The sequence below is a fragment of the Ursus arctos genome, chromosome Y (genome assembly GCF_023065955.2).
Source record: "Ursus arctos isolate Adak ecotype North America chromosome Y, UrsArc2.0, whole genome shotgun sequence".
Taxonomy (NCBI): Eukaryota; Metazoa; Chordata; class Mammalia; order Carnivora; family Ursidae; genus Ursus; species Ursus arctos.
In genome coordinates, this window is record NC_079874.1 from 23,330,504 (window position 1) to 23,354,832 (window position 24,329).

General features: G+C 39.6%; 1 protein-coding gene across 11 annotated transcripts in view; it reads left to right on the plus strand.

Annotated features, from left to right (window-relative positions):
- LOC125282548 (lysine-specific demethylase 5D) overlaps nt 1–13,836 on the plus strand; it is a 30,083-nt gene extending 16,247 nt beyond the window's left edge. For 5 of the 11 annotated variants that reach the window (XM_048213664.2, XM_057315499.1, XM_048213666.2 and 2 more), the window contains 16 exons: nt 3,165–3,346; nt 3,441–3,603; nt 5,635–5,754; nt 5,878–6,072; nt 6,347–6,528; nt 6,612–6,736; nt 6,862–7,009; nt 8,540–8,636; nt 9,613–9,971; nt 10,390–10,528; nt 10,964–11,143; nt 11,276–11,413; nt 11,599–12,207; nt 12,483–12,555; nt 12,696–12,895; nt 12,984–13,836. In XM_048213664.2, the coding sequence (XP_048069621.1) occupies nt 3,165–3,346; nt 3,441–3,603; nt 5,635–5,754; nt 5,878–6,072; nt 6,347–6,528; nt 6,612–6,736; nt 6,862–7,009; nt 8,540–8,636; nt 9,613–9,971; nt 10,390–10,528; nt 10,964–11,143; nt 11,276–11,413; nt 11,599–12,207; nt 12,483–12,555; nt 12,696–12,895; nt 12,984–13,331 (3,258 nt within the window). In that variant the 3' untranslated portion in view covers nt 13,332–13,836. The remainder of the gene's footprint in view (nt 1–3,164; nt 3,347–3,440; nt 3,604–5,634; nt 5,755–5,877; nt 6,073–6,346; nt 6,529–6,611; nt 6,737–6,861; nt 7,010–8,539; nt 8,637–9,612; nt 9,972–10,389; nt 10,529–10,963; nt 11,144–11,275; nt 11,414–11,598; nt 12,208–12,482; nt 12,556–12,695; nt 12,896–12,983) is intronic. The other 6 variants (XM_048213665.2, XM_048213668.2, XM_057315512.1 and 3 more) reach the window with 3 other exon arrangements.
- Nucleotides 13,837–24,329: the final 10,493 nt, after the last annotated feature.

A 24,329-nucleotide genomic window follows, 5' to 3' on the forward strand; every position in this document is an offset into this window, starting at 1 on the left:
ATGTTTATTAGGAAAGGTGTGGGTTATTTTTAAGTTCATTTCTGCATCAGTTAGTATGATCAGGTTTTTCCGCCCTCCATTCTACTAATGTGTTGTATTACATTAATCGATTTTCGTATTTGAGTATTCTATATTTTGGGGGTAGTATCACTGGATCATGATACATAATTTTTTAAATAAATGATTTGTATTTTGTTGAAGTGCTCCACTTGTATAAGGTATAATCTCTGTGTTTTCTTGTGATGTCTTTCTGACTTCATTATGAAAATAATGCTGCCCTCATGAGTTGAATTAACAAAGATATAATCTTTTGTTTTTCTCCAAAGAATTTGAGACAGATGGTGTAATTATACGTTGTGTTTGGTAGAATTCACCAGTGAAACCTTTGGATTTCTGACCAGTTCTTTTGTTCAGAGATTTTGCATCTATAGATTTGCATCTCTTATCAGTCTTCATATTTTTTATTTCTTGAGTTAGTTTTGAGAGGTTGTGTATTTCTACAAATTTGTCCATTTCATCTAGATTACATGATTTGTTGGTTTAAAATTATAGTATTATATAAAACCTTTCTAATTTGTGTCAGGTCCATGGTAACGTACCTGCTTTCATTCTGATTTTGATTAATTAAATCTTCGTTTTTTCTCCTAGGCTGGCTGAACTTTGTCAGTTGTGTTATTTGTTTCAGAGCGTCTTACTTCCTTTGTGATTTCTACTTTGACCTATGGGTTTTAAGAGTATGTGGTTTAACTTACTCTTTTTTTTAGCTTATTGCATTTTGCTTTATAACATATATTGTATCTATACTTGTGAGGAATATGAATTGTATTGTTAGATAATGTAGTCTGTGTCTGTCTGGGATCATTGGTTTTTTGGCTGTGGTTGCTCTATCATTGTTGACAGTGCAGTAGTAAAACATCTAGTGATCATTGTAGAACTATTTCGCCTTTCAGTTTCATCAACTTTGCCTCAAATTTTCTTGTTACTAATTTTTAGGTGCATGTGTAAAACTTATCTTCTTGGTACATTGACCATTTTTATCAGTATAAAATGTGTTCTTTGTTTTAAGTAATTTTTTACAGTCTATTTTGTTTGATAGTAACATGACCACTCCATCTCCTTTGGTTATTATTTTCATGAAATGCATTTTCTTATTTTCCTTTCCCATTTAACTTGTTCGTGTCTTTGGTTTTAAAGCAAATGTCTTTAACTGAGGTCACATCTATGTGTATGCCTCATAATCTTTGTTAGCATTTTGAGTGTTTGACATTTTGAATGTTTTAATGTGGTTTTAATGTTTTAATCTGGAAATTAAGTTTTCCTTACCCTCATTTTCTTATTGGTGCTCCTTAGAGTTGTATTTCTTTGTAAAGTGACTTTTCAAAACTATTTTTGCACAGAGAATATATTTAGTCCCTGAATACTCATCCATTTTTTCCAGATTTGCTCTGTGTATGACTCTTCAGTGCTTAAATAGGCCATTTATAACTCTTCGTATAACTCTTTATTTCCTACTTGCATAGAGCTTAAGATCAGGCAGAGATGAAAATGTCTGTACCTTTTCTGAGCTAGTGTGTAACAAAAGCTCAAATAAGCTGATTCTTCAATATGAAAAGAGAGCTCAAAGAGTGATGCCTCAAAGTCAAAATCTTTCATCACTAAATCTAAAGCATTATTCTTGGGTTTAGTAAGGGCTGAGCAAACTATTTAGGCTTAATCTAATATCTTCCTTAAGACAGCGTTCTGTAGTCCATACACACTGGAAAAAAAAAAAAAAAGCTTCTCTGTATTCCAAGAACCCAGAATGTAGAAGTTACCCAGGCTTTTTGTTATGTTTGTTTCTTGATGCAGCTGCTATCCTTTGCTCTGAAGTATTGGTTGGTTCATTTGCCTGTGTTCTTCATAGCTGCTTCTGAACTCTGAGGTAATTCTGAGTTAGGCAAGGTAAGGATAAACCTTTTGCATTAGTTCTTTGCTGAGCTCATGACAGGTTAAACAAATCCTTTTGAGAACAAATACATTTTGTTCCTTCTGGAATGAGGAACCCACATGAGCATTGTAGGCTGCTGTCTTCAACATTATCACAACCATGGGGTGGGGGCATGGGCAATGGTAAGTTAAAATATCATGATGCTTTACTGTACTTTTTTTTCATTGTCTTTTGGTGGCAGTAAACATTTTTAGTATTATTCAGAGTTCCCATAAAGGTGAATCTAATAATTTTTGCTCGTTTTTTTGATCGTTGTATAGAGATAGGCCTTTAGATCCTACTTTGATATTTCAGCCAACAATTTTTGATACTCCGAAAAAATAAATTAATAACATGTTTCAGTACACAACAAAGAAAGAAATGGATGAGATTCTATAAATAGTATAATAAGTTTCGTAGTTTGGAAGTGATGGAGAGTCTAAAATATCTTGTGGAAAACACTCACTATAGCTAAGCTTTGGGCAAAATTTAGAGTATAACGTATTTTTCTGTTTTGTTTTAATCAGTAATACAGAGGCATATAAGAGAAAAATATGATTATCACATTTAGAAGATGTAAATTATTTAAGTATTAGTTGGAGGCCTAATTGGTATACCTAGTGCATAGCAGTTAGCTGATAATGGGATAAAGTGACTTAAGAGAAAACCCATGAACAGGGGCGCCTGGGTGGCTCAGCCGTTAAGCGTCTGCGTTCGGCTCAGGTCATGATCCTAGGGTCCTGGGATCGAGCCCCGCATCGGGCTCCCTGCTCAGCAGGAGGCCTGCTTCTCCCTCTCACACTCCCCTTGTTTGTGTTCCCTTTCTCACTGTGTCTCTCTGTCAAATAAATAAATAAAATCTTTAAAAAAAAAATGAGAGAAAACCCATGAACAGCGTTTGTTGCTTTTCGGACAGATGAATCTTAATCTGCATTATACATAAATATTTTGAGTTACAGTATTCTCTCTCTCCCCAAAAGAAAGATTTGCTTTCAGAAATAATGCACATTATCATGAGCGTGAGGTATTATGAGGTATCATGAGTATAAAGATGTCATGAGTATTGAGTCTGTATTCGTAAATGAAAGCAAATAACATGCCCTGAGAACACTACTGTCTTCTTATATATGCCTGGCACAGTTTGTCTTTATTCACCCCACTGCTTACTACTTACCCTGGCAAATCTTGGACTTAACAGGAATACGCGACCAGTGGTTGGAATCTGAATGTAATGCCGGTACTAGATCAGTCTGTTTTGTGCCACATCAATGCAGACATCTCAGGCATGAAGGTTCCCTGGCTGTATGTAGGCATGGTATTCTCAGCATTTTGTTGGCATATTGAGGATCACTGGAGTTACTCTATTAACTATCTGCATTGGTGAGTGAGACCCAAATGGCTGGGACGGATATTAAAACTTATTCCATGTGCAAGGATATGCCCAGATTTTATATATCTCCTCTTACCTGAGCAGGGGTGAACCGAAAACCTGGTATGGGGTACCCTCATTGGCAGCAGAGCAGTTGGAGGAGGTGATGAAGAGGCTGACACCTGAGCTATTTGATAGCCAGCCTGACCTGCTACACCAGCTTGTCACCCTCATGAATCCCAACACCCTCATGTCCCATGGTGTACCAGTGAGTACCTGGAAATAAGGGGCAAAACAGATTTAATGCCTGTGCTAGGGATGAAAAGCAATGAGAAGGACTTAGTTTCAGAGGAAATAAACTTACATGCATTTTTGATATGGAGACTGGGTTTAGTCTCATATGTCTTCTTATCTTTCTGTACTGCTGTCAAGTTGCAGTCCTATATAGACCACTAGCGTATCCTTAAGAGGAAGGAAAAGGTGCAGATAGTTATTTGAATAATATAAAAGTTAAAAGCTAGAGTGTGGCCTTTTAATGTGCCTTCTGGTCTAGGATTGGTTCTCTCAACATCAGTGGGTATAAATTCTAATTTTATGAAACTTAAATTGAAGTTGAGGATTGTTTTCAGATTTGGGAATTTGTAGGATCGATTTATATCAGCCCGTTTTACAGAAAATGGTAAGCACCCAGCAATTTGTAGAAGGTAAAGTATTGCACTATCTTTTCAACACACTGTAATTTTGTCATATGTACTTTTGTTAAGGTATAGGTCAACTTCTACACAATTTTTTTATAACTCACGTCCATTTCAGTTTTTCCATCTTCAGAAATTGATCTGAATTTCTGCATTGTTCTTTCTAGAATTGATTGCATTTCCGAGACTTCCTGCTGTTACTGACATATTGTAAATTCTTGTTTGCACTTTTTCTTTCTTTTTCAACATTACTGTTGTCTCGTAAAAAACAGGTGATTCTGAATTGATGAAGTGGTGCAGCTGCCTAGTTACACCATTTGTTACTATTCTTGTCTTACTGTTTTTTTTCCCTCACACATAAATTCAGCTACATTTGCACACATATTTAGGACTGAAATTTGTACATTTTACCTTCATTATCTAATTTGCCAGCGTACAGTTTTTTATGGTGTTGTCTTATCTCTCTCTTAATTCTGTAAAATTGGTAGTTAATATCCCCAGTTTCATTTTTGATTTAAATAATTCGAGTCTTCTATCCCTTTGTCTTCTGTATGTAAAGATTTGTCAGGTCTGTTAATCATTTCAAGGAAGTAGCTTCTTGTTTTCATTCATTCTCTCTTTACGTATTTGTTTTTGCTTTTTGATGAATTGACCTTTTTATCAGTATGTAATCTTCTTTATCTTAGTTTTTTACTCAGGCATATATTTTGTTTTATTTTGGAGTCACTTGCTCTCTCTTTCTCACTATTGTGCATGAAATAAATTTATCCATTGTTTCACTTTCAGACTCTGTGTCATTATCTGGGTGAGTTTCTTATAGATAATATAGAGTTTAACCATGTTTTCTATTCATCCCACTAGTCTTTATTTGAGAGTTTGATTTTAAAGTTTTTCGTATATTGTCAATAAGGGAGGTTATGTCAATTTGTACTTTGTTTTTTGTATTTCATATATTTTTTGATCCTCCATTCTTCCATTACTTTTCCGTGATTAATTGGTTTCTTCCAGTGTACTGGCTTAATGCTCTTATTTATTTATTTAGAAGCTTTTTTGTTTTTCATTAAATGTCATCCTAGTATTTGTAATTTGTGATTTTACTACAGAGTTTTTAAAATACTTTGCTACTTTTTTGCTAGTTTAATCGTTCTTTTAGTACAGGGATGAGATTCTGGAGTTCCTTGTCCATCATTTGTGTTGATATCATGTCCTGATGTTTTTAAGTTATATTTCTTTATTTATTGAAGAAGTTAAGAATATTTATCATATTTTTTTACCATTCGTATTTCCTTCTTCAATTGCACATTGTTTTTCTTTGTCCCTTTCTTTGCATATCACCTTTTTTTTTTAATGGGCTCCATGCGGGCCTAGAGTCCACTGACTACCTCAACAGTGACATTTAGACATCATGTAAGATCAAGAGTTAGATGCTCAACCAACGAAGTCACCTATGTGCCCCATGTATCACTTTCAAACTTCACATTCTAATTTTCTTTTGTAAGGCATACATATGTGAAGATCAAGCCTATGCGCAAAATTTAAAGACATTAATAGGCACACATTCTATCATTAGTCCTGACTTATAGCCCCTTCTGTGTTCTTTCTAGGTTGTCCGCACAAACCAATGTGCAGGAGAATTTGTCATCACATTTCCTCGTGCTTACCACAGTGGCTTTAACCAAGGCTATAATTTTGCTGAGGCTGTCAATTTTTGCACTGCGGACTGGGTGAGTCTGGAGTGTGGTAGGCTTGTAGATAGAAAGGGATAAAGAATGTAGAGTGAGGTCGTTGTTGAGAAGGTAAATACTGTGGGCTGCAGATGGCCACACACAGTCTTGAACTACTTACAGCTACCTGCTGGACGCCAGTGCATTGAACACTACCGCCGGCTCCGGCGCTACTGTGTTTTCTCCCATGAGGAGCTCATCTGTAAGATGGCTGCCTTTCCAGAGAAGTTGGATCTGAATTTGGCTGTGGCGGTGCACAAGGAGATGTTCATTATGGTGCAAGAGGAGCGACGTTTACGAAAAGCTGTATTGGAGAAGGTGGGTGGTGGGAAGCATGGCTTAGGGATTCAGTAAAGCAAACTTCTGGAAGGGAGACAGATAAAAATTGAGTAGTCATTCAGTGCCTCATCTCTGACTCATACATTTTGAAGTGGAAAGGCAGAAAATATATGTGTTTATATTTTTTTCTTCCGATTTCTCTACAGCTATCCTTACAAGTTTGAGCCCACAGCAGGGCTCAGTGTTGGCTGAGGTGGGGTGTCTACAACCCTGCTCCTAGTCTTTACAGTGTATGTGGGTTGAACACCCCCAGGGCATCACGGAGGCTGAACGAGAGGCTTTTGAGCTGCTCCCAGATGATGAACGCCAGTGCATGAAGTGCAAGACAACATGCTTCCTATCAGCTCTAGCATGCTATGACTGCCCAGATGGCCTTGTCTGCCTTTTCCACATCAATGACCTCTGCAAGTGCTCGAGTAGTCGGCAGTATCTGCGGTGAGCCATGGGGTCTACTTAAAAGACACAGAGGAGGTTACAGAGATGGGCCGCATATGCATTTCCTTGCCCCCTTTCTTCAGGTATCGGTATACCTTGGATGAGCTTCCTGCCATGCTGCATAAGCTAAAGATTCGGGCTGAATCCTTTGACACATGGGCCAACAAAGTACGAGTGGCTTTGGATGTGGAGGATGGCCGAAAGCGCAGTAAGTGATGAGAAATGGAAAGACCCCCCTAGCAACCTGTTTCTTTTCTTCAGCACTCCCAAGTCTCCCTCTTCCACTTTTTCCTAATACTGTCTACTGTGTTCCAACTTTTACTCTATCTTCAGGCTTTGAAGAGCTAAGGGCACTGGAGTCTGAGGCTCGTGAGAGGAGGTTTCCTAACAGTGAGCTACTTCAGCGATTGAGGAACTGCCTAAATGAAGCAGAGGCTTGTGTCTCCCAAGTCCTGGGGCTGGTCAGTGGTCAAGATGCCAGGTATGTTAGAGAGGAGGGCAGAAAACGGATGTTAGTATATGAAAATGGACAACAAAATGGATCGGTCAGGGATGTGTGTTTGGTTGAGTTGTTAAGTGTCTGCATTTGGCTCAGGTCATGATCTTAAGGTCCCAGCAGTTCCTGCTCAGCATGGAGTCTGCTTCTCCCTCTGCTGCTCCACCTGCTCGTGCTCTTTCTCTCTGTCTGACAAATAAAGTCTTAAGAAAAAAGGTCATAAAGAATCCATGTAGTAAAAGTTAATAATTTATGTATGTGAACACATTAGTATCCAAAACTTACATATGTAACCTAGTTGAAGAACCATACTTACACCATCAATGACAATGAGAATGAAGATGCAGTAGAACCATTATAGTTCTACTTGTTAACAGATTTCATAAAATATTCATACATCAGATTTCCAGAAAATTAATTATTGGCTGTGTAGGTAAATACAGTTTTGGACATTAAATTTTATTTATCTCTTAGTTGCAAAATGCGTATAAACATAGATAAGTTTTCTAAAAGTTAGGTGAGTATATACATGTTTTGTAAATTTCACATAACACAAACAGCTGGAGGCATTAATCACAATATCTCAAAGTCAGATATTTTCAAATTCAGAGAATTTTTTTAAAAAATTAAAGGTCAAAGTAGTAATGAATTCCCTTTTTATACGCAATGTCTTTTTTTTGTCTACTTCAAAAGAAAGAAAAATTTTCCTAACTTCCTAATTTTTCCTAACTTTCCGAACCTGGTGACATTCATCAGTTGGCTGTGGGTTTTAATATTTGTGATCTGAATCTGCCTCAAGTTCTAATTCATCTGACTTCTGGCCTCTCTAATTCTTCTTGCTTATGCACAATTACACTGAAGAGTACATTTAAAAACTTAGTACTTTGCACTATTACATTTTTCACATAATGAGCTCTTCTTCATTCCTCTTTAGTCTACAGTCATGTGTCCATTATTACTTTCAGACTTCTGTATCATAACATTCCTTATTTCTTAATTCTTTTGTCTCTTTTTCTTAAAAATTCTGATACTTATTTTAAATGTAATTAACATGTTTTATTTTTAGTCTCACTCTGAAAGTTACTACTCTTAGATACTATTGGATCTTTATTTTTATATTTCCTTCTTATACTTCATTTTGTTTTCCTTATAACCCTTAATTAGTATTGTAAACAGAAGCTTTGTAGAAGTCATCTCACATTGTTGTTCTCTGAAAAAGAAATGTTTGTATTTATTTTAATTTTCTATCTAATGGTATCCCAGAAAGCACACATTCTTCAGAAACTTGTATTGTCTCACTTTGATATCTTCACTGTTTTCTAACAGTTTCAAGTACAAAATGTTTTCACGTTTTTTTCATCTTAACTTACTGGTTCATGGTCCCTGAACTTTGAAGTGGCTTCAAAGATATTACTGTAACACAGAAATAAGATAAAGATGTTGGGTTACTGAAAATGCATGCACTATGGCCTTAGCAGATTTAGTGAATGAATCTTTTCTGTCTTACTCCTGCAGGATTGAAACTCCACAACCAACTGTGACTGAGTTACGAGTACTTCTTGAGCAGATGGGCAGCCTTCCATGTGCCATGCATCAAATTGGGGATGTTAAGGTAAATATGGAATTCTTTTTTTTTTTTTAAGATTTTATTTATTTATTTGACAGAGAGAGACAATGAGAGAGGGAACACAAGCAAGGGGCATGTGAGAGGGAGAAGCAGCCTTCCTGCAGAGCAGGGAGCCCGACGGGGGCACCAAAGGCCTGGGCCAAAGACAAACGCTAATGACTGAGCCACCCCGGTGCCCTTGATGGAATTCTTGTTTAGAATAGATACTAGCAGGGGCGCTGGGGTGGCTCAGTCATTAAGCATCTGCCTTCGCCTCTGGGTGTGATCCCAGCGTTGTGGGATCGAGCCCCCCATCAGGCTCCTCCACTGTGAGCCTGCTTCTTCCTCTCCCACTCCCCCTGCTTGTGTTCCCTGTCTCTCTGGCTGTCTCTCTCTGCCAAATAAATAAATAAAATCTTTAAAAACAACAACAACAATAGATACTAGCAAAATCTGGGATACCAGTGAAGCTTGAGACCCTGATCATTCTAAGTAGCTTCTTATAATACACTTTTCTTACAACTTACAGGGTTGGGTGGTTTAGTACTATTTGTATTATAATAGCTTCATAGCTTTTCAGCTTCATAACTATATAATCCATAGCTATATAGTTCAGGCAGATACCCTCCCAAGCAAAAATAATAAAAATACTGAACACAGGGCTACATATCTATGTGGCTCTTGACATTGGAGAATTTAAAGGAGATAGGCAGATTTTTTCATAATTTAGAGTTTCAGAAAGCTTTCTGAAATGGTAAGATCGTATTAAAGTGGGCCTGAAAGGGTAAATTTGAGATAACTAAAGGAAAAGCAAGGTTATCATGGCAAATAAAGGATTTTGTTGATAGTAAGTATATCGCGTCTTACTATATGATTGAAGATAAGTGTAAATGCCTAAGAGAGAAGATAAGGGAATAGATTGAGGGCAGGTGGTTCCATCTAGATGACTAAAGAGTCTCTTCTTTATTGAATATCTTTGCAGGATGTTCTGGAACAGGTGGAGGCCTACCAAATTGAGGCCCGAGAGGCCCTGGCCTCACTGCCCCCCAGTGTAGGGCTGTTGCAGTCCTTGTTGGAGAAGGGGCAGCAGCTGGGTATAGAGGTGCCTGAAGCCTATGAGCTCCAGCAACAGGTGGAGCAGGCACAATGGCTAGACGAGGTGAAGCAGGCACTGGCTCCTTCAGCTCAAAGGGGCTCTCTTGTCATCATGCAGGAGCTCTTGGTTACAGGTGCCAAGATAGCCTCCAGCCCTTCTGTGGACAAGGCCCGGGCAGAGCTTCAGGAGCTGCTGACCATTGCAGAGCGCTGGGAAGAAAAGGCCCATTTCTGCCTGGAGGCCAGGTGGGGCCCAGTCTTTCTGCATATATACTGTGTAACTCCTGTCCTCAGAGTTTGGAGGTGATCCTAAGGATGGCTTTAGTTGGTGACCCTGACACCAGACCCCTAGTTAGGCATCTGCTAAACTGTAAAGGATTGGTATGACATGTCATCCAGTCCTCTTTTTACTACTGTATTAGAAGGCAGTAATTGAGGAAATACTTGTGGGCCTAGTTCTCAAATCACAGATACCAGACATCACTTAATAAGAGACCCAGATGGCTGCTTTAGTGTTTCAAGTTCTTGAGACAGTTACTATTTTGCTTAGTTACTATTTTGAACTTTTTGTTGTTTATGGTTTTGATAGAGAAATCTAGGACCAAAAAAATGCCTATGTATTTAACATTGAAGGATGTATTTCTATTTTTCCAAACATTTTTAGGCAGAAGCATCCACCAGCTATATTGGAAGCCATAATCCGTGAGGCAGAAAATATCCCAGTTTACCTGCCTAATATCCAAGCACTGAAAGATGCTCTGGCTAAAGCACAGGCTTGGATTGCTGATGTGGACGAGATCCAAGTAAGGACTTGTCTCCTACTTTCGTAGTGCAGGTGTATAGGCAGAAGAAACACAATTTTGCCTTTGGCTCTTTAATAACAGAGTTCTCCTGTGCTGGTAAGTAAAGGTGGCAGGTTAGAGCTGTGATGATATCAGGGTAAAAATAACAGAAGGAGAACCACAGGTATGGGCCTACAGCTGAACATAGACTATCGCAAAGGAAGGGGCCAAAGGAAAGCAGAACAAAATAGTTGACCGGAAAGGGGAAATTTCTGCGCCAGTAAAGTAGAAGTGCTTGGTGATAGTGTTTGCTGTCCTGTTGTTTTCTATAGGATAGTCTTTTTTTTTTTTTTTTTTTTTTAACATAACTAGGCAGCATGATGCTCAGCATTAGCCAGCACACATCTGAACACAATACTCATTGACATAATTTACTTTCTCCTGTCCCTATCGCAGAATGGTGACCACTACCCCTGCTTGGATGACTTGGAAGGCCTGGTGGCTATAGGCCGGGACCTGCCTGTGGGTTTGGAAGAGCTGAGACAGTTGGAGGTGCAGGTACTGACAGCACATTCATGGAGGGAGAAGGCCTCCAAGACTTTCCTCAAGAAGAATTCATGCTACACCCTCCTGGAGGTATGGCCTAAGAGTGCAACTCACATCCTCTCCTGCCTGTCACCTAGATTTTGTAAGAACATCAGGAATTGGGGATCTGGTGAGGGGAAGGGGGGGAACCCTAGCCATGCTCCCACTGTCTGCCTACTTCAGGTACTCTGCCCATGTGCAGATGCTGGCTCAGACACCAGCAAGCGTAGCCGGTGGATAGAGAAGGAATTGGGCTTCTACAGATCTGACACAGAGTTGCTGGGACTATCTGCGCAGGACCTCAGGGATCCAGGCTCTGTGGTAAGGACTTTGGGCATAGGTGGGGAGAAGAGCCTGGTGATGATAAGAGTATCTGAGCTGGGTGACTATAGGCAGAGCACTTGCTCTCTAAACCTCACGTGGTTTGTGAGTGAGATATTAAAGACACCAGAGAAGGGAATGGAATGGACTGCTGACTTTCTCTCCCTCTGTCCTGGGCATATCAGATCGTGGCCTTCAAGGACGGGGAGCAAAAGGAGAAGGAGGGTATCCTGCAGCTGCGTCGCATGAACTCCTCCAAGCCCAGTCCATTGGCATCATCGAGAACAGCTTCTTCTGCAACCTCCATCTGTGTTTGTGGGCAGGTGCCAGCTGGGGTGGGAGCTCTGCAGTGTGACCTGTGTCAGGACTGGTTCCATGGGCAATGTGTGTCAGTACCCCGACTCCTCAGCTCTTCAAGGCCTAGTTCCACCTCATCGCCACTGCTGGCCTGGTGGGAGTGGGACACCAAATTTTTGTGTCCACTGTGCATGCGCTCAAGGCGCCCACGTCTGGAGACCATCCTGTCATTGCTGGTAGCCCTGCAGAGACTGCCAGTACGGCTGCCTGAGGGTGAGGCCCTACAGTGCCTCACAGAGAGGGCCATTGTCTGGCAAGGCCGTGCCAGGCAGGCTCTAGCATCTGAGGATGTGACTGCTCTGTTGGGACAGCTGGCTGAGCTTCGCCACCAACTGCAGGAGGAACCCACCAACTGCAGGCTGGAGGAGTCCCCTACCTACCCTGCAACCCCTGACTCTGATCCACACAGAGAAGGCAGTGGGAAGGATATGCCTAAGGTTAGCTGTCCAGCCCAGGTTGCTCTTAAATGTCTTTCTCCTGGCTGTACCCCTGTTTAGGCTCTACCCTCTGTCCTGTAATTTTTAGTGTCCCTTGATGTAACCTCCATGTCCCATTTTGCATCCCGTCTAGGTGTCTGACTGCTCCCTGCTGTCAGCCTGTATGTACCTTCCTCCTCCAGGAGGTAAAGGTTCTAAGTTTGGAGTTGGTGCAAAAAATTTTAGGACCTGGTTTTTCTATTACCGGTTACCATACGCATTCTTATTTTCCTTAGCAGGCTCCAGGGTTGCTGTCGAATGTGGACAGTATGACCAGTCATGAGAAGGTAGCCCCTGTTCAGGGCTCAGGTAAGACATGTAGGTCTGGCTTTGGGTAGGCTGTTGAGTAGATACCACAAAGGCGACCTGTTTGGTTGTTGACTCTGTCATGGTGTTGGGGATAAGACTAGACATAGCCTCTAACTCAGCCTGTTCCTGAAATTTCCCAGGCCTGGAGGTATTGTCCTCACTATTGCCACAGTTGACTGGCCCTGTATTGAATCTGCCTGAGGCAACCCGAGCCCCGCTGGAGGAGCTCATGTTGGAGGGGGATCTGCTTGAGGTGACTCTGGATGAGAATCATAGCATTTGGCAGCTGCTGCAAGCTGGACAGCCTCCAGACGTGGAGCGGATTCGTACACTTCTAGAGGTGAGGAAAAGGGTCATGGACAGGGCCAGGAGATTAGGCCTGACCACTGGTCCACAAGTACTTTCTGCTTGCCTATATATCATTGTAGCTGGAGAAGCCTGAGCATAAAGGAAATCGGACAAGAGGCCGGGCATTGGAGAAGCGAAGGCGGCGGCAACAGCAGAAAATAGATCTGGGTAGAAAAAGTAAAGATCTTGTTCAAGAAGAGCTGCAGTCAAAAAAGGCCCGGAACTCAGGGATTAAGCCTAAGGAGGGCCAAGAAGAGTTTGAGGACGAAACAGATAGTGAAAATATTTTCCTGACATCTACAGACCATAGACCCATCTTGAAAGGGAACCAAAATACTTTCCACCAGAACAATTCAGGTTCTGTAGTCTCTTTTCCTTCCTTAACCCCTTTGCTACACCATTCCTGCCCTCAACAGGAAGAGTTATGACAGCAAGCACAAAAGGGTTTTTTTAAATCCACTGACTCTTGAACCTTCCTAGGTCCTGAACTTTTTTTCTTATCTAGAATTTGTCATTTCAGAGTTTTGATACCTTAACTCTTAAAAGCAATGTTTTTAGCTCAGTTCCTAAGGTCACTGCTCTGTGTGCCTCTTCCCAGAAGTGTCTCGCCAGCATTACTGGGACTAGCCTACAGTGAATGATTTCCCAAGCCAGTTTCATTCTGCACTTGGGCAAATAAAACTTGACAAAGGCAAATATATCTATTTCTTTTTTTTTCCTCCCTTCTTTCTTTTATTTTTAAAATTTTTGGTGTTTCAAGGCTCCTTTTCTTTTCTCACCTTGGTTCACCTATAAGAAAAGACATTGTGTTATGTAATTACTTGTTAAGGCCAAAAAAACAGAACAAAACAAAAAGTTCTTGGTTCAGACTGTTGTCTATTTTAATTTGATTCCCTTTGTTAAAAATAAAACAGTAGTTGGTGTGTTTTAAAACTGTGGATCTGATTTGAATTTTTTTCAATGTAACAGTGAAGGACTTAAGATGAGAAGCTTAAAAACTTGGTTTCAGCCGTCATACTTTTTTTTGTTGGGTGTGTGAAGAGTCAGCTTATGTAATGTACATTTAAATCAAGGTCTTTTACTCTTCTGTGGATTCCATTGGGGAATTATTCATTCTCCATTGAATCATTTTGTTATTCCTTTGTTGGAAATCTCTCGGTTGTACTTCTGTCTGTAATGTTCTCTTCATTATTGATTCATATGTTTATTTCTTTAGCAGGACTCCATTGTCTTCATTACTGTAACTTCCAGTAAGTAACTTTCAGTTAGCCTCTCCCTCTTTATGCTGTTTCATACAGTTTTAGTAGTCTGGTACCAACATTTTTTTCCTGTATACACTTCACTTTTGCCTCCTGAATTTGATAGAGCCTAACTTGAACAATTTATTATACCTCTTACCTTTTCCTGTTTTTTTTTTTTGGTGATAAAATATGATATCTGATACATTTCTTCTAAAAGTTCACAAAGATAAACATGTAAATATCTCAAGCAAGAGCAGTATAACAACCTTAGGTTACATGTATTTTTTTGTGTGTCTCAGTGATCCACTCATACACATTGCTTTTCTCAGTCTTTTTCAGAAATCAGATTTTGTGGATCTGGTTTCAGTCTCTTAAATGAATGCTTTGCTTTTATTCCTGCTTACCCAGCCAGTGTAGACCTATTTCTCTGTATACATTTTTTTAAAAGATTTTATTTATTTATTTGAGAGACAGAGAGCATTAGCAAGGGGAGCAGCAGAGGGAGAGGGAGAAGCTGACTCCCATCTGAACAGGGAGCCCGATGTAGGGCTGGATCCCAGGACTCTGAGATCATGACATGAGCCAAAGGCAGACCTTTAACCAATTGAGCCACCCAGGCACCTGGTGTGTATAATATTTCATACCTATAATTGTTGCCACCATCCTAGTTGTCTTCTCCCTCTTATTTCGTGTGTGTCTTTTCCACTCTATCAGGTAATCCTCAGGCATAACTTTGTTGCTTATGAACATAACCATAGCACCCTACCCCAGTTTTAGTTTCTTCACCTGTCAAAAAAATCAATGATAGCTTACTGTAACATATCAATCAAATTAAATAAATGTGAAGTCTTGTGCTGTTTCATCTACATACAAGAATTATTTCTGAAGTTTTATAGGTATTCTCCCACACGAATGTGGTGGGTTTGTGATTCTCAGTGCGCACTCTGAAAATTTTTATTAATTCTCCAAGGGAATATCTTTAAAATACAGCATTTGCTTCCTGTATTTGTTTCCCCACAGTTTATAGTTGCACATCACCATTTGAGAATCACTGTGTAATGGAAAATACTCATAATAGAGTGAAAAAATTGAGACCTTCTACCTACAATAATCTTACTAAGTGCTCAGCCAAAAATTCGTCCTCTCTGGGTCAGGTGCAACACAAGGACGATTGTACATCTTTTTGTGGGCCATCTTTGTTTTACTTCAGGAGCGAGCTCTAATATGAAACCAAACACAAAGATGCGTCATTAAGTTTTGCATATAAATGCTGGTTACTCTGTGATTATAGGTTGAATTAAGAAACCAAGTATGTAGCAGAAAGTTAATTTCCAAAGCCATTTAGTGTTTTGTAATAGTGATTCAGGGTAATCTTCTCTTGTAGGAAAATTTTCATCTTGATTTTGATGGAAAAAAAATTGTAATATAACCTTATGATTACTAAGCCTTCAGAGTCCTATATGGTATGGTTTATAGGCTATTCACCTTCTGTTTCTGACACAAATTCATGGAACTAATAATGTTTCTGTTCATGAGAATAAAGTTCATTGACACTATTGATATAGCAATACATGATAAATGCAATTATAACACCTTATATTTCAAAACGTCTTTGTTTTACCCATTTTTTTCACCACTTTTTTTTTTTTTTTTAATGATTTTTTATTATATTATGTTAGTCACCATACAGTACATCCCCGGTTTCCGATGTAAGGCTCGATGATTCATTAGTTGTGTATAACACCCAGTGCACCATGCAATACGTGCCCTCCTTACTACCCATCACCGGTCTATCCCATTCCCCCACCCCTCTCCCCTCTGAAGTCCTCAGTTTGTTTCTCATAGTCCATAGTCTCTCATGTTTCATTCCCCCTTCTGATTACCCCCCCCTTTCTTTATCCCTTTCTTCCCCTACTGATCATCCTAGTTCTTATGTTCCATAGATGAGAGAAATCATATGATAGTTGTCTTTCTCTGCTTGACTTATTTCACTTAGCATTATCTCCTCCAGTGCTGTCCATGTTGTAGCAAATGTTGAGAACTCGTTCTTTCTGATAGCTGAGTAATATTCCATTGTATATATGGACCACAACTTCTTAATCCAGTCATCTGTTGAAGGGCATCTCGGCTCCTTCCACGATTTAGCTATTGTGGACATTGCTGCTATGAACATTGGGGTGCATATGGCCCTTCTCTTCACTACGTCTGTATCTCTGGGGTAAATACCCAGTAGTGCAATGGCTGGATCATAGGGTAGCTCAATTTTTAACTTTTTAAGGGACCTCCACACTGTTTTCCAGAGTGGCTGTACCAACTTGCATTCCCACCAACAATGTAGGAGGGATCCCCTTTCTCCACATCCTCTCCAACAATTGTTGTTTCTTGCCTTGTCTATTTTTGCCATTCTAACTGGCGTAAGGTGGTATCTCAGTGTGGTTTTGATTTGAATTTCCCTGATGGCTAATGATTTTGAACATTTTTTCATGTGTCTGTTAGCCATTTGTATGTCTTCATTGGAAAAGTGTCTGTTCATATCTTCTGCCCATTTTTTGATTTGTTTATTTGTTTCTCGTGTATTGAGTTTGAGAAGTTCTTTGTAGATCTTGGATACCAGTCCTTTATCTGTAGTGTCATTTGCAAATATCTTCTCCCATTCCGTGGGCTGCCTCTTAGTTTTTCTGACTGTTTCTTTGGCTGTGCAGAAACTTTTAATCTTGATGAAGTCCCATAAATTCATTTTATCTTTTGTTTCTCTTGCCTTTGGGGATGTGTCATGAAAAAGGTTGCTTTGGCCGATGTCGTAGAGGTTGTTGCCTATGTTCTCCTCTAGAATTTTGATGGATTCCTGTCTCACATTGAGGTCTTTCATCCATTTGGAGTTTATTTTTGTGTATGGTGTGAGATAGTGGTCAAGTTTCATTCTTTTGCATGTAGCTGTCCAATTTTCCCAGCACCATTTATTGAAGAGACTGTCTTTTTCCCACCGGATGTTTTTTCCTGCTTTATCAAATATTAGTTGCCCAAAGAGCCGAGGGTCCATTTCTGGGCTCTCTATTCTGTTCCATTGGTCTATGTGTCTGTTTTTGTGCCAGTACCATGCTGTCTTTGTGATCACAGCTTTGTAGTACAGCTCAAAATCCGGCATTGTGATGTCCCCAGCTTTGTTTTTCCTTTTCAACAGTTCCTTGGAGATTCGGGGCCTTTTCTGTTTCCATACAAATTTAAGGACTGTTTGTTCCAGTTCTTTGAAAAATGTCCTTGGTATTTTGATCGGGATAGCATTGAAAGTGTAGATTGCTCTGGGTAGCATGGACATTTTAACCATGTTAATTCTTCCGATCCATGAGCATGGAATATCTTTCCATCTTTTTATGTCTTCCTCAATGTCTTTCAAGAGTGATTTATAGTTTCTAGAATATAGGTCCTTTACATCTCTGGTTAAGTTAATTCCAAGGTAGCGTATGGTTTTTGGTGCTATTGTAAATGGGATGGATTCCCTAATTTCTCTTTCTTCGGTCTCGTTATTCGTGTATAGAAATGCAACTGATTTCTGAGCATTTGTTTTGTATCCCGCCACGTTACTGAATTGCTCTATAACTTCTAATAATTTGGGAGTGGCTTCTTTTGGGTTTTCCATATAGAGTATCATGGCATCTGCGAAGAGAGACATTTTGACTTCTTCTTTGCCGATTTGGATACCTTTTATCTCTTTTTGTTGTCTGATTGCTGTTGCAAGGACTTCTAGTACTATGTTGAATAATAGTGGCGAGAGTGGGCATCCTTGTCGAGTTCCTGATCTTAAGGGAAAGGCTTCCAGCTTTTCTCCATTGAGAATAATATTTGCAGTAGGCTTTTCATAGATGGCTTTTATGAGATTGAGAAATGTACCTTCTATTCCTACACTCTGAAGGGTTTTAATCAGGAAAGGATGCTGTATTTTGTCAAATGCTTTTTCGGCATCGATTGAGAGGATCATATGGTTCCTGAGTCTTTTCTTCTTGATATGATGTATCACGCTGATTGATTTGCGAATATTGAACCACTCTTGCATCCCAGGTATGAATCCCACTTGATCGTGATGGATAATCCTTTTAATGTACTGTTGGATTCTATTAGCAAGTATCTTGTTGAGGATTTTGGCGTCCATATTCATTAGGGAAATCGGTCTGTAATTCTCCTTTTTGAGGGGGTCTTTGCCTGGTTTGGGGATCAAGGTAGTATTGGCCTCATAGAATGAGTTTGGTAGCTTTCCTTCTGTTTCTATTTTTTGAAATAGCTTTAGGAGAATAGGTATTATTTCTTCTTTGAATGTTTGGTAGAATTCCCCAGGAAAACCGTCCGGGCCTGGGGTTTTGTTATTTGGAAGGTTGTTTATCACTGACTCAATTTCTTCATAATTAATTGGCCTGTTTAAGAAATCAATTTCTTCTTGTTTCAATCTTGGTAGTTTATAGGTTTCCAGGAAGGATTCCATCTCTTCCAGATTGCTTAGTTTATTGGCATATAGCTGTTGATAAAAATTTCTAATAATCCTTCCAATTTCAATGGTGCTCGTCGTGACCTCTCCTTTTTCATTCATAATTTTAATAATCTGGGTCCTTTCTCTTTTCTTTTGGATAAGTCTTGCCAGTGGTCTGTCAATTTTATTGATTCTCTCAAAGAACCAGCTTCTAGTCCTGTTGATCTGCTCTACTGTACTTCTGGTTTCTGCTTGATTGATTTCAGCTCTAATTTTGGTCAACTGCTTCCTCGTGCGTGGATTAGGCCTGTCCCTCTGTTGCTGTTCCAGCTTCTTGAGGTGAGAATATAAAAACTGCATTTTAGATTTTTCTATTCTTTTGAGTGAGGCTTGGATGGCTATGTATTTCCCCCTTAGGACTGCCTTTGCAGTATCCCATAGGTTTTGGACTGTTGTATTTTCATTCTCATTGGTCTCCATAAATTGTTTAATTTGATTTTTGATTTCCTGGTTTATCGAGTCATTCCTGAGCAGTATGGCTCTTAGTCTCCAAGTGTTTGAGTTTCTTCCAAATTTTTCCTTGTGGTTGAGTTCCAATTTCAGAGCGTTGTGGTCTGAGAATATGCAGGGGATAATTTCAATCTTTCACCACCACTTTTGATACCTGTTCACACATTCTTCTTTAGGATTCAGTGAATTCGTATTTTCTGAACTATTCTAAAAATACTGTTACTGATAGTTCCATATAGGCTGTTAATGAAGCCTCATTCTTTATTTACTTCCTATTTCACACTGACTTCAAAAATAACAAAAGTAGTAGCAGTAATGTCATCTTAGCAGTCAAGGGAAGCCACTTAATTTTTTTTTTTTTTTTTTTTTTGAGATAATGCTTCTGAGTGAAGGGGAGGGGCCGAGGAAGAGAGAATCTTAAGCAGGCTCCACCACCGTGGAGCCTGACATAGGGCTCAGTCTCACGACGCTGAGATCATGACCTGAGTCAAAACCAAGAGTCAGATGCTTAATCAACTGAGCCACCAAGGTGCCCCAGTGAAATCCACTTTTAAGTAATTATGTGTGTTTATTTACACCTCTGTTCTCTCCAACAGGTTAAGTTTATTTTCTCTGCACAGTTTTTCAGGCTGCTGTTATGAAACACAATTTAATTAACTCAACATCTATAAATGGATTTCCTTAATTGGTGTCATTGAGTCATTGGAGACATAACTTTTGTTCCATTCTGATACTTTTAAGAAAAAATTGTGCTAAAATGAGATTCTCTATCTTAAATTTCTTACTTTTTCTGACTCTTCTTTCCATGTGGGGTTGGAAATGAGTGCTTAATCTAGTAGTGCTAGTATGCATTGTGTTCTTTAACAGCTATCATGTCATTGAATAATAAACATAATATTTTAGCATGTAATTCAGTAACATGCAGATGTTTAAAACCATGCATAACATTCATTATACACTCTTTTTGTGATGAGTTTGCACTAGTAATAAGCAGAAAATAAAATGAAGTCCTATAGCACTGCATATGTCACTTGAAACATTAATAACTGACTTACTGTGATTTGTAGTGTACCAAGAAAGTATACCAAGGAGTAACTTCAAATCCTCTATTTTCAGCTCTCCACATGTAAAGGATGATCACAAATTTGAATTTTATAAAATTTTCACAACAAACTATTTTCACTTTTTTTCGCAACTATTTAAAATGTGAAAACAGGTGGCAGACACTCTAGCTAGAGACAAAAGATTTTGACTTGTGGTAAAGAGACCAGTTAAAACAGGGATTTAATTAAACCTGGCCAAACTTTTGTCAAGAGTCCAGATTTCTTAAACTTTCCCACCTTATGATCGGTTGATACAGTCCTTCCTTTGTAGTAATAGGGATTTAAAAGCCTGTTCCTGTTTAGTAGCCCTATAGAAGTAATAGGAACTTTGTTGTTTTAATTTAAATTTTAGTTAACATACAGTACAATATTAGATTCAGGAGTAGATTCAGTGATTCTTCACTTACATACAACACCCAGTCCTTATTCCATCATGTGCTGTCCTAAATGCCTTTCCTACCTCACCTATCCCCCACCCACAGCCCCTCCAGCAACACTCCGTTTGTTTCCTATGATTAAGAGTCTTTTATGGTTTCTTTCTCTTCTTTCTCTCTCTTTTACCTTTCTCTACCTTTCCCATGTGTTCATGTTTTCTTAAATTCCACAGGCAAATGAAATCATATGGTATTTGTCTTTCTCTGAATTCTTTTACCATAATGCTCTCTAGCTCCATCCACATTATTGCAAATGGCAAGATGTCATTCTTTCTGATCGTTGAGTAATATTCCATTGTGTATATATACACCACATCTTTCTCCATTCCTCAGTTGATGGACATTTGGGCTCTTTCCATAGTTTGGCTATTGTTGATCATGCTGCAATAGACATTGGGGCTGCAATAAACAAATACCCTTTTGAATGAGTATTTTTGTATCCTGTGGGTAAATACATGGTAGTGCATTTGCTGAAACGTAGGATAATTCTATTTTAAACTTTATGGGTAACCCTCCACACTGTTTTCCAGAGTGGCTGCACCAGTTTGCATTCACACCAACGGTGTAAGAGGGTTACCCTTTCTCCACATCCTCATCAACAGCTGTTCTTTCCTGGGTTGGTAATTTGAGCCATTCTGACTGGTGTGAGGTGGTATCTCATTGTGGTTTTCATTTATATTTCCCTGATGGCTAATGATGTTGAGCATCTCTTCATTTGTCGGGCAACCATCTACATGTCTTCCATGGAAAAGGGTCTGTTCCTATTCGTGTCTTCTGCCCATTTCTTCACTGGATTATTTGTTTTCTGCGTGTTGAGTTTGGGAAGTTCTTTGTAGATCTTGGATACCAGCCCTTGATCTCTAATGTCATTTGCATATATCTTCTCCCATGAGCTAAGTTGCCTTTTAATTCTCTTGATTGTTTCCTTTGCTGTGCAGGAGCGTTTTATCTTGATGAAGTCCCAAAAGTTCGTTTTTGCTTTTGTTTTCCTTGCCTTTGGAGACGTGTTTAGCACTAAGAGGCGCAACCAAAGTCAGAGAGGTTACTGCCTTATGTTCTCATCTAGGATTTTGATGGATTCCTGTCTCACATTTAGGTCTTTCATCCATTTTGAGTATATTTTTGTGTATGGTGTAAGAAAGTGGCCTAGTTTCTTTCTTCTGCATGTAGCTGTCCAGTTTACCCAACACCACTTATTGAAGAGACTGTCTTTTTTTCTATTAGATATTCCTTGTCTTGTTCCTGCTTGTAGGGGAAAAGCTCCCCCTTTGAGAAGATTAGCTGTGGGTCTTTTGTATGTGGCCTTAATGATGTTAAGGCGTGTGCCCCTTACCCCTACATTGTTGAGGGTTTTTATGAAGGATGCTGTATTGGTCAAATGCTTTTTCTGCATCTATTGACAGTACTATATGATTCTTCTTCCTTTCAGTAATGGGGTGGATCCTGTGGATAGGTTGGTGGATCACCCCTGCAGCCTAGGAATAAATCTCACTTGGATGTGATGAATAATACTGTTAATGAACTGTTGGATCTGAGGAGCCTATTATCTTGTTAAGAATTTTTGCAACCGGGGCGCCTGGGTGACTCACTCAGTTAAGCGTCTACCTCCCACTCAGGTCATGATCCCAGGGTCCTGGGATCAAGCCCTGCATCAGGCTCCCTCTCCCCCCGCCCCTTTCCTTCCTTTTCCCTCCTCTCTTCTCCCTTCCTGTCCCTCCCCTCCCCTCCCTTTCCTTCCCCTTACCTCCCCCTTCCCTTTCCTCCCCTTCCCTTCCCATCTCCCTCCCCTCCTCCCCTCCCCTTCCTTTCTCTCTCTTTCTGTCTCTCTCTCTTTCCCTCCCTCCCTCCAATTTATGTCTTTACTTTAGAGAGTGGGTGGTGGGGAAAGAGGGAGAGGAGAGAATCTCAAGCAGACTACACTTTGAGTGCCCAACATGGGGCTTAATGTCATGACCCTGAGATGATGACTTGAGCCAAAATCAAGAGTCAGATGCTTAACTGACTGAGCCACTCCTGTCATGGCTCAGTGAAAACACCCCTGTTGTGTAGTATTTTTTTATTTCTTCTTTAATTTCCTGGTTCACCTGTTCCTTCTTTAGTAGGATATTCTTTAACCTCCATGTATTTGTGTTCTTTCCAGATTTCTTCTTGTGGTTGACTTCAGGTTATAGTGTTGTGGTCTGAAAATTACATGGTATGATCTCAGTTGTCTTGTACTTGTTGAGGGATGATTTGTGACCCAGCATATGATCTATCCTGGAGGATGTTCCATGTGCAGTCGAAAAGACTGTGTATTCTGTTGGCGATGAAATGTTCTGAATTTATCTGTTCAGTTTGTCTGGTCCAGTGTGTCATATAAAACCATCGTCTCCTTGTTAATTTTCCATTTAGATGACCTATCTGTCACTGTTAGTGGGGTGTTAGGGTCCACTACTATGATTGTATTATCAATGAATTATTTTTAATGTTTGCTATTAATTGATTTATATATTTGGGTGTTTCCAAGTTGGGGGCATAAGTATTTACAATTGTTAGATATTCTTGATGGATTGTCCCCTCTATTATGATATAATGCTGTTCCTCATCTCTTGTTACCATCTTTGTTTTAAAAAATCTGGTGTGTCTGAGATAGGTATGGCTACTCTGGCTTTCTACTGTCATCCATTAGCATGATGGTTCTCCATTTCCTCACTTTCCATCTGCAGGTGTCTTTAGGTCTAAAATGAGTCTCTTGGTGGAAGTATATAGATGGATTTTTTAAAAAATCCATTCTGATGCACTAATGCTTTTGGTTGGAATATCTAGTTTTACATTTACATTCATAGTAATCATTGAGAGATATGGTTTGAGTACCATTGTTTTACCTGTTCTCTGATCCTTTCTAGTCTTTGATGCTATTGGTCTGTTTTTCTTCGCTCAAACTGTCCCCTTAAATATTTCTTGCAAGGGCTGGTTTTAGTGGTCATGAACCCCTTTAGTTTTTGTCTGGGAAACTCTTTATCCTTCTCTTTGAATGATAGCATTGCTGGATAAAGAATTCTGGGCTTCATATTTTTCTCATTCCATATGTTGAATATATCCTGTCATTCTCTTCTGGCTTGTTCAGTGTCTGTGAACAGATCTGCTGCAAATCTGAACTGTCTTCCCCTTGTAGGTTAGGGACAGTTTTTCCCTTGCTGCTTCCAGGATTCTTTCCTTGTCTGTGTATTCCTACTTTTTCTGGGGTGAATTCATCCATCTCCTCATTTGGGAGGGGGGGAAAAAGAGGTTAAATAAAATAATCCGTCGATCAGTTAGTCAATAAAGGAAGCTGGAGCCCAGGCGTGTGTTTGTCTGCCTGTTAAGAGAATGTTTTATAGAAAAGGAAAAAGAAAAAAAGATAAAAATCTAGAAATCACTTAAAAATTTAAACAAATTAAGAGTTAAGATGGCGGAGGAGTAGGGGACTGCTTTTTCAGCCGGTCCCCTGAGTCGAGCTGGATAGGTACCAGACCAACCTGAACACCCACAGAATCAGCCTGAAACGCAGGAAGATATATCTGGATCTCTACAAATGAACATCTCCAGCACTGAGTATAGAGGTACGAAGCGGGGAGCCGTGAAACCACGCACAGATATCGGAAGATAAACAGAAGGGGGAGGGAGCTGCCGCATTCGGGCACTGGGAAGTAGTAGCCAC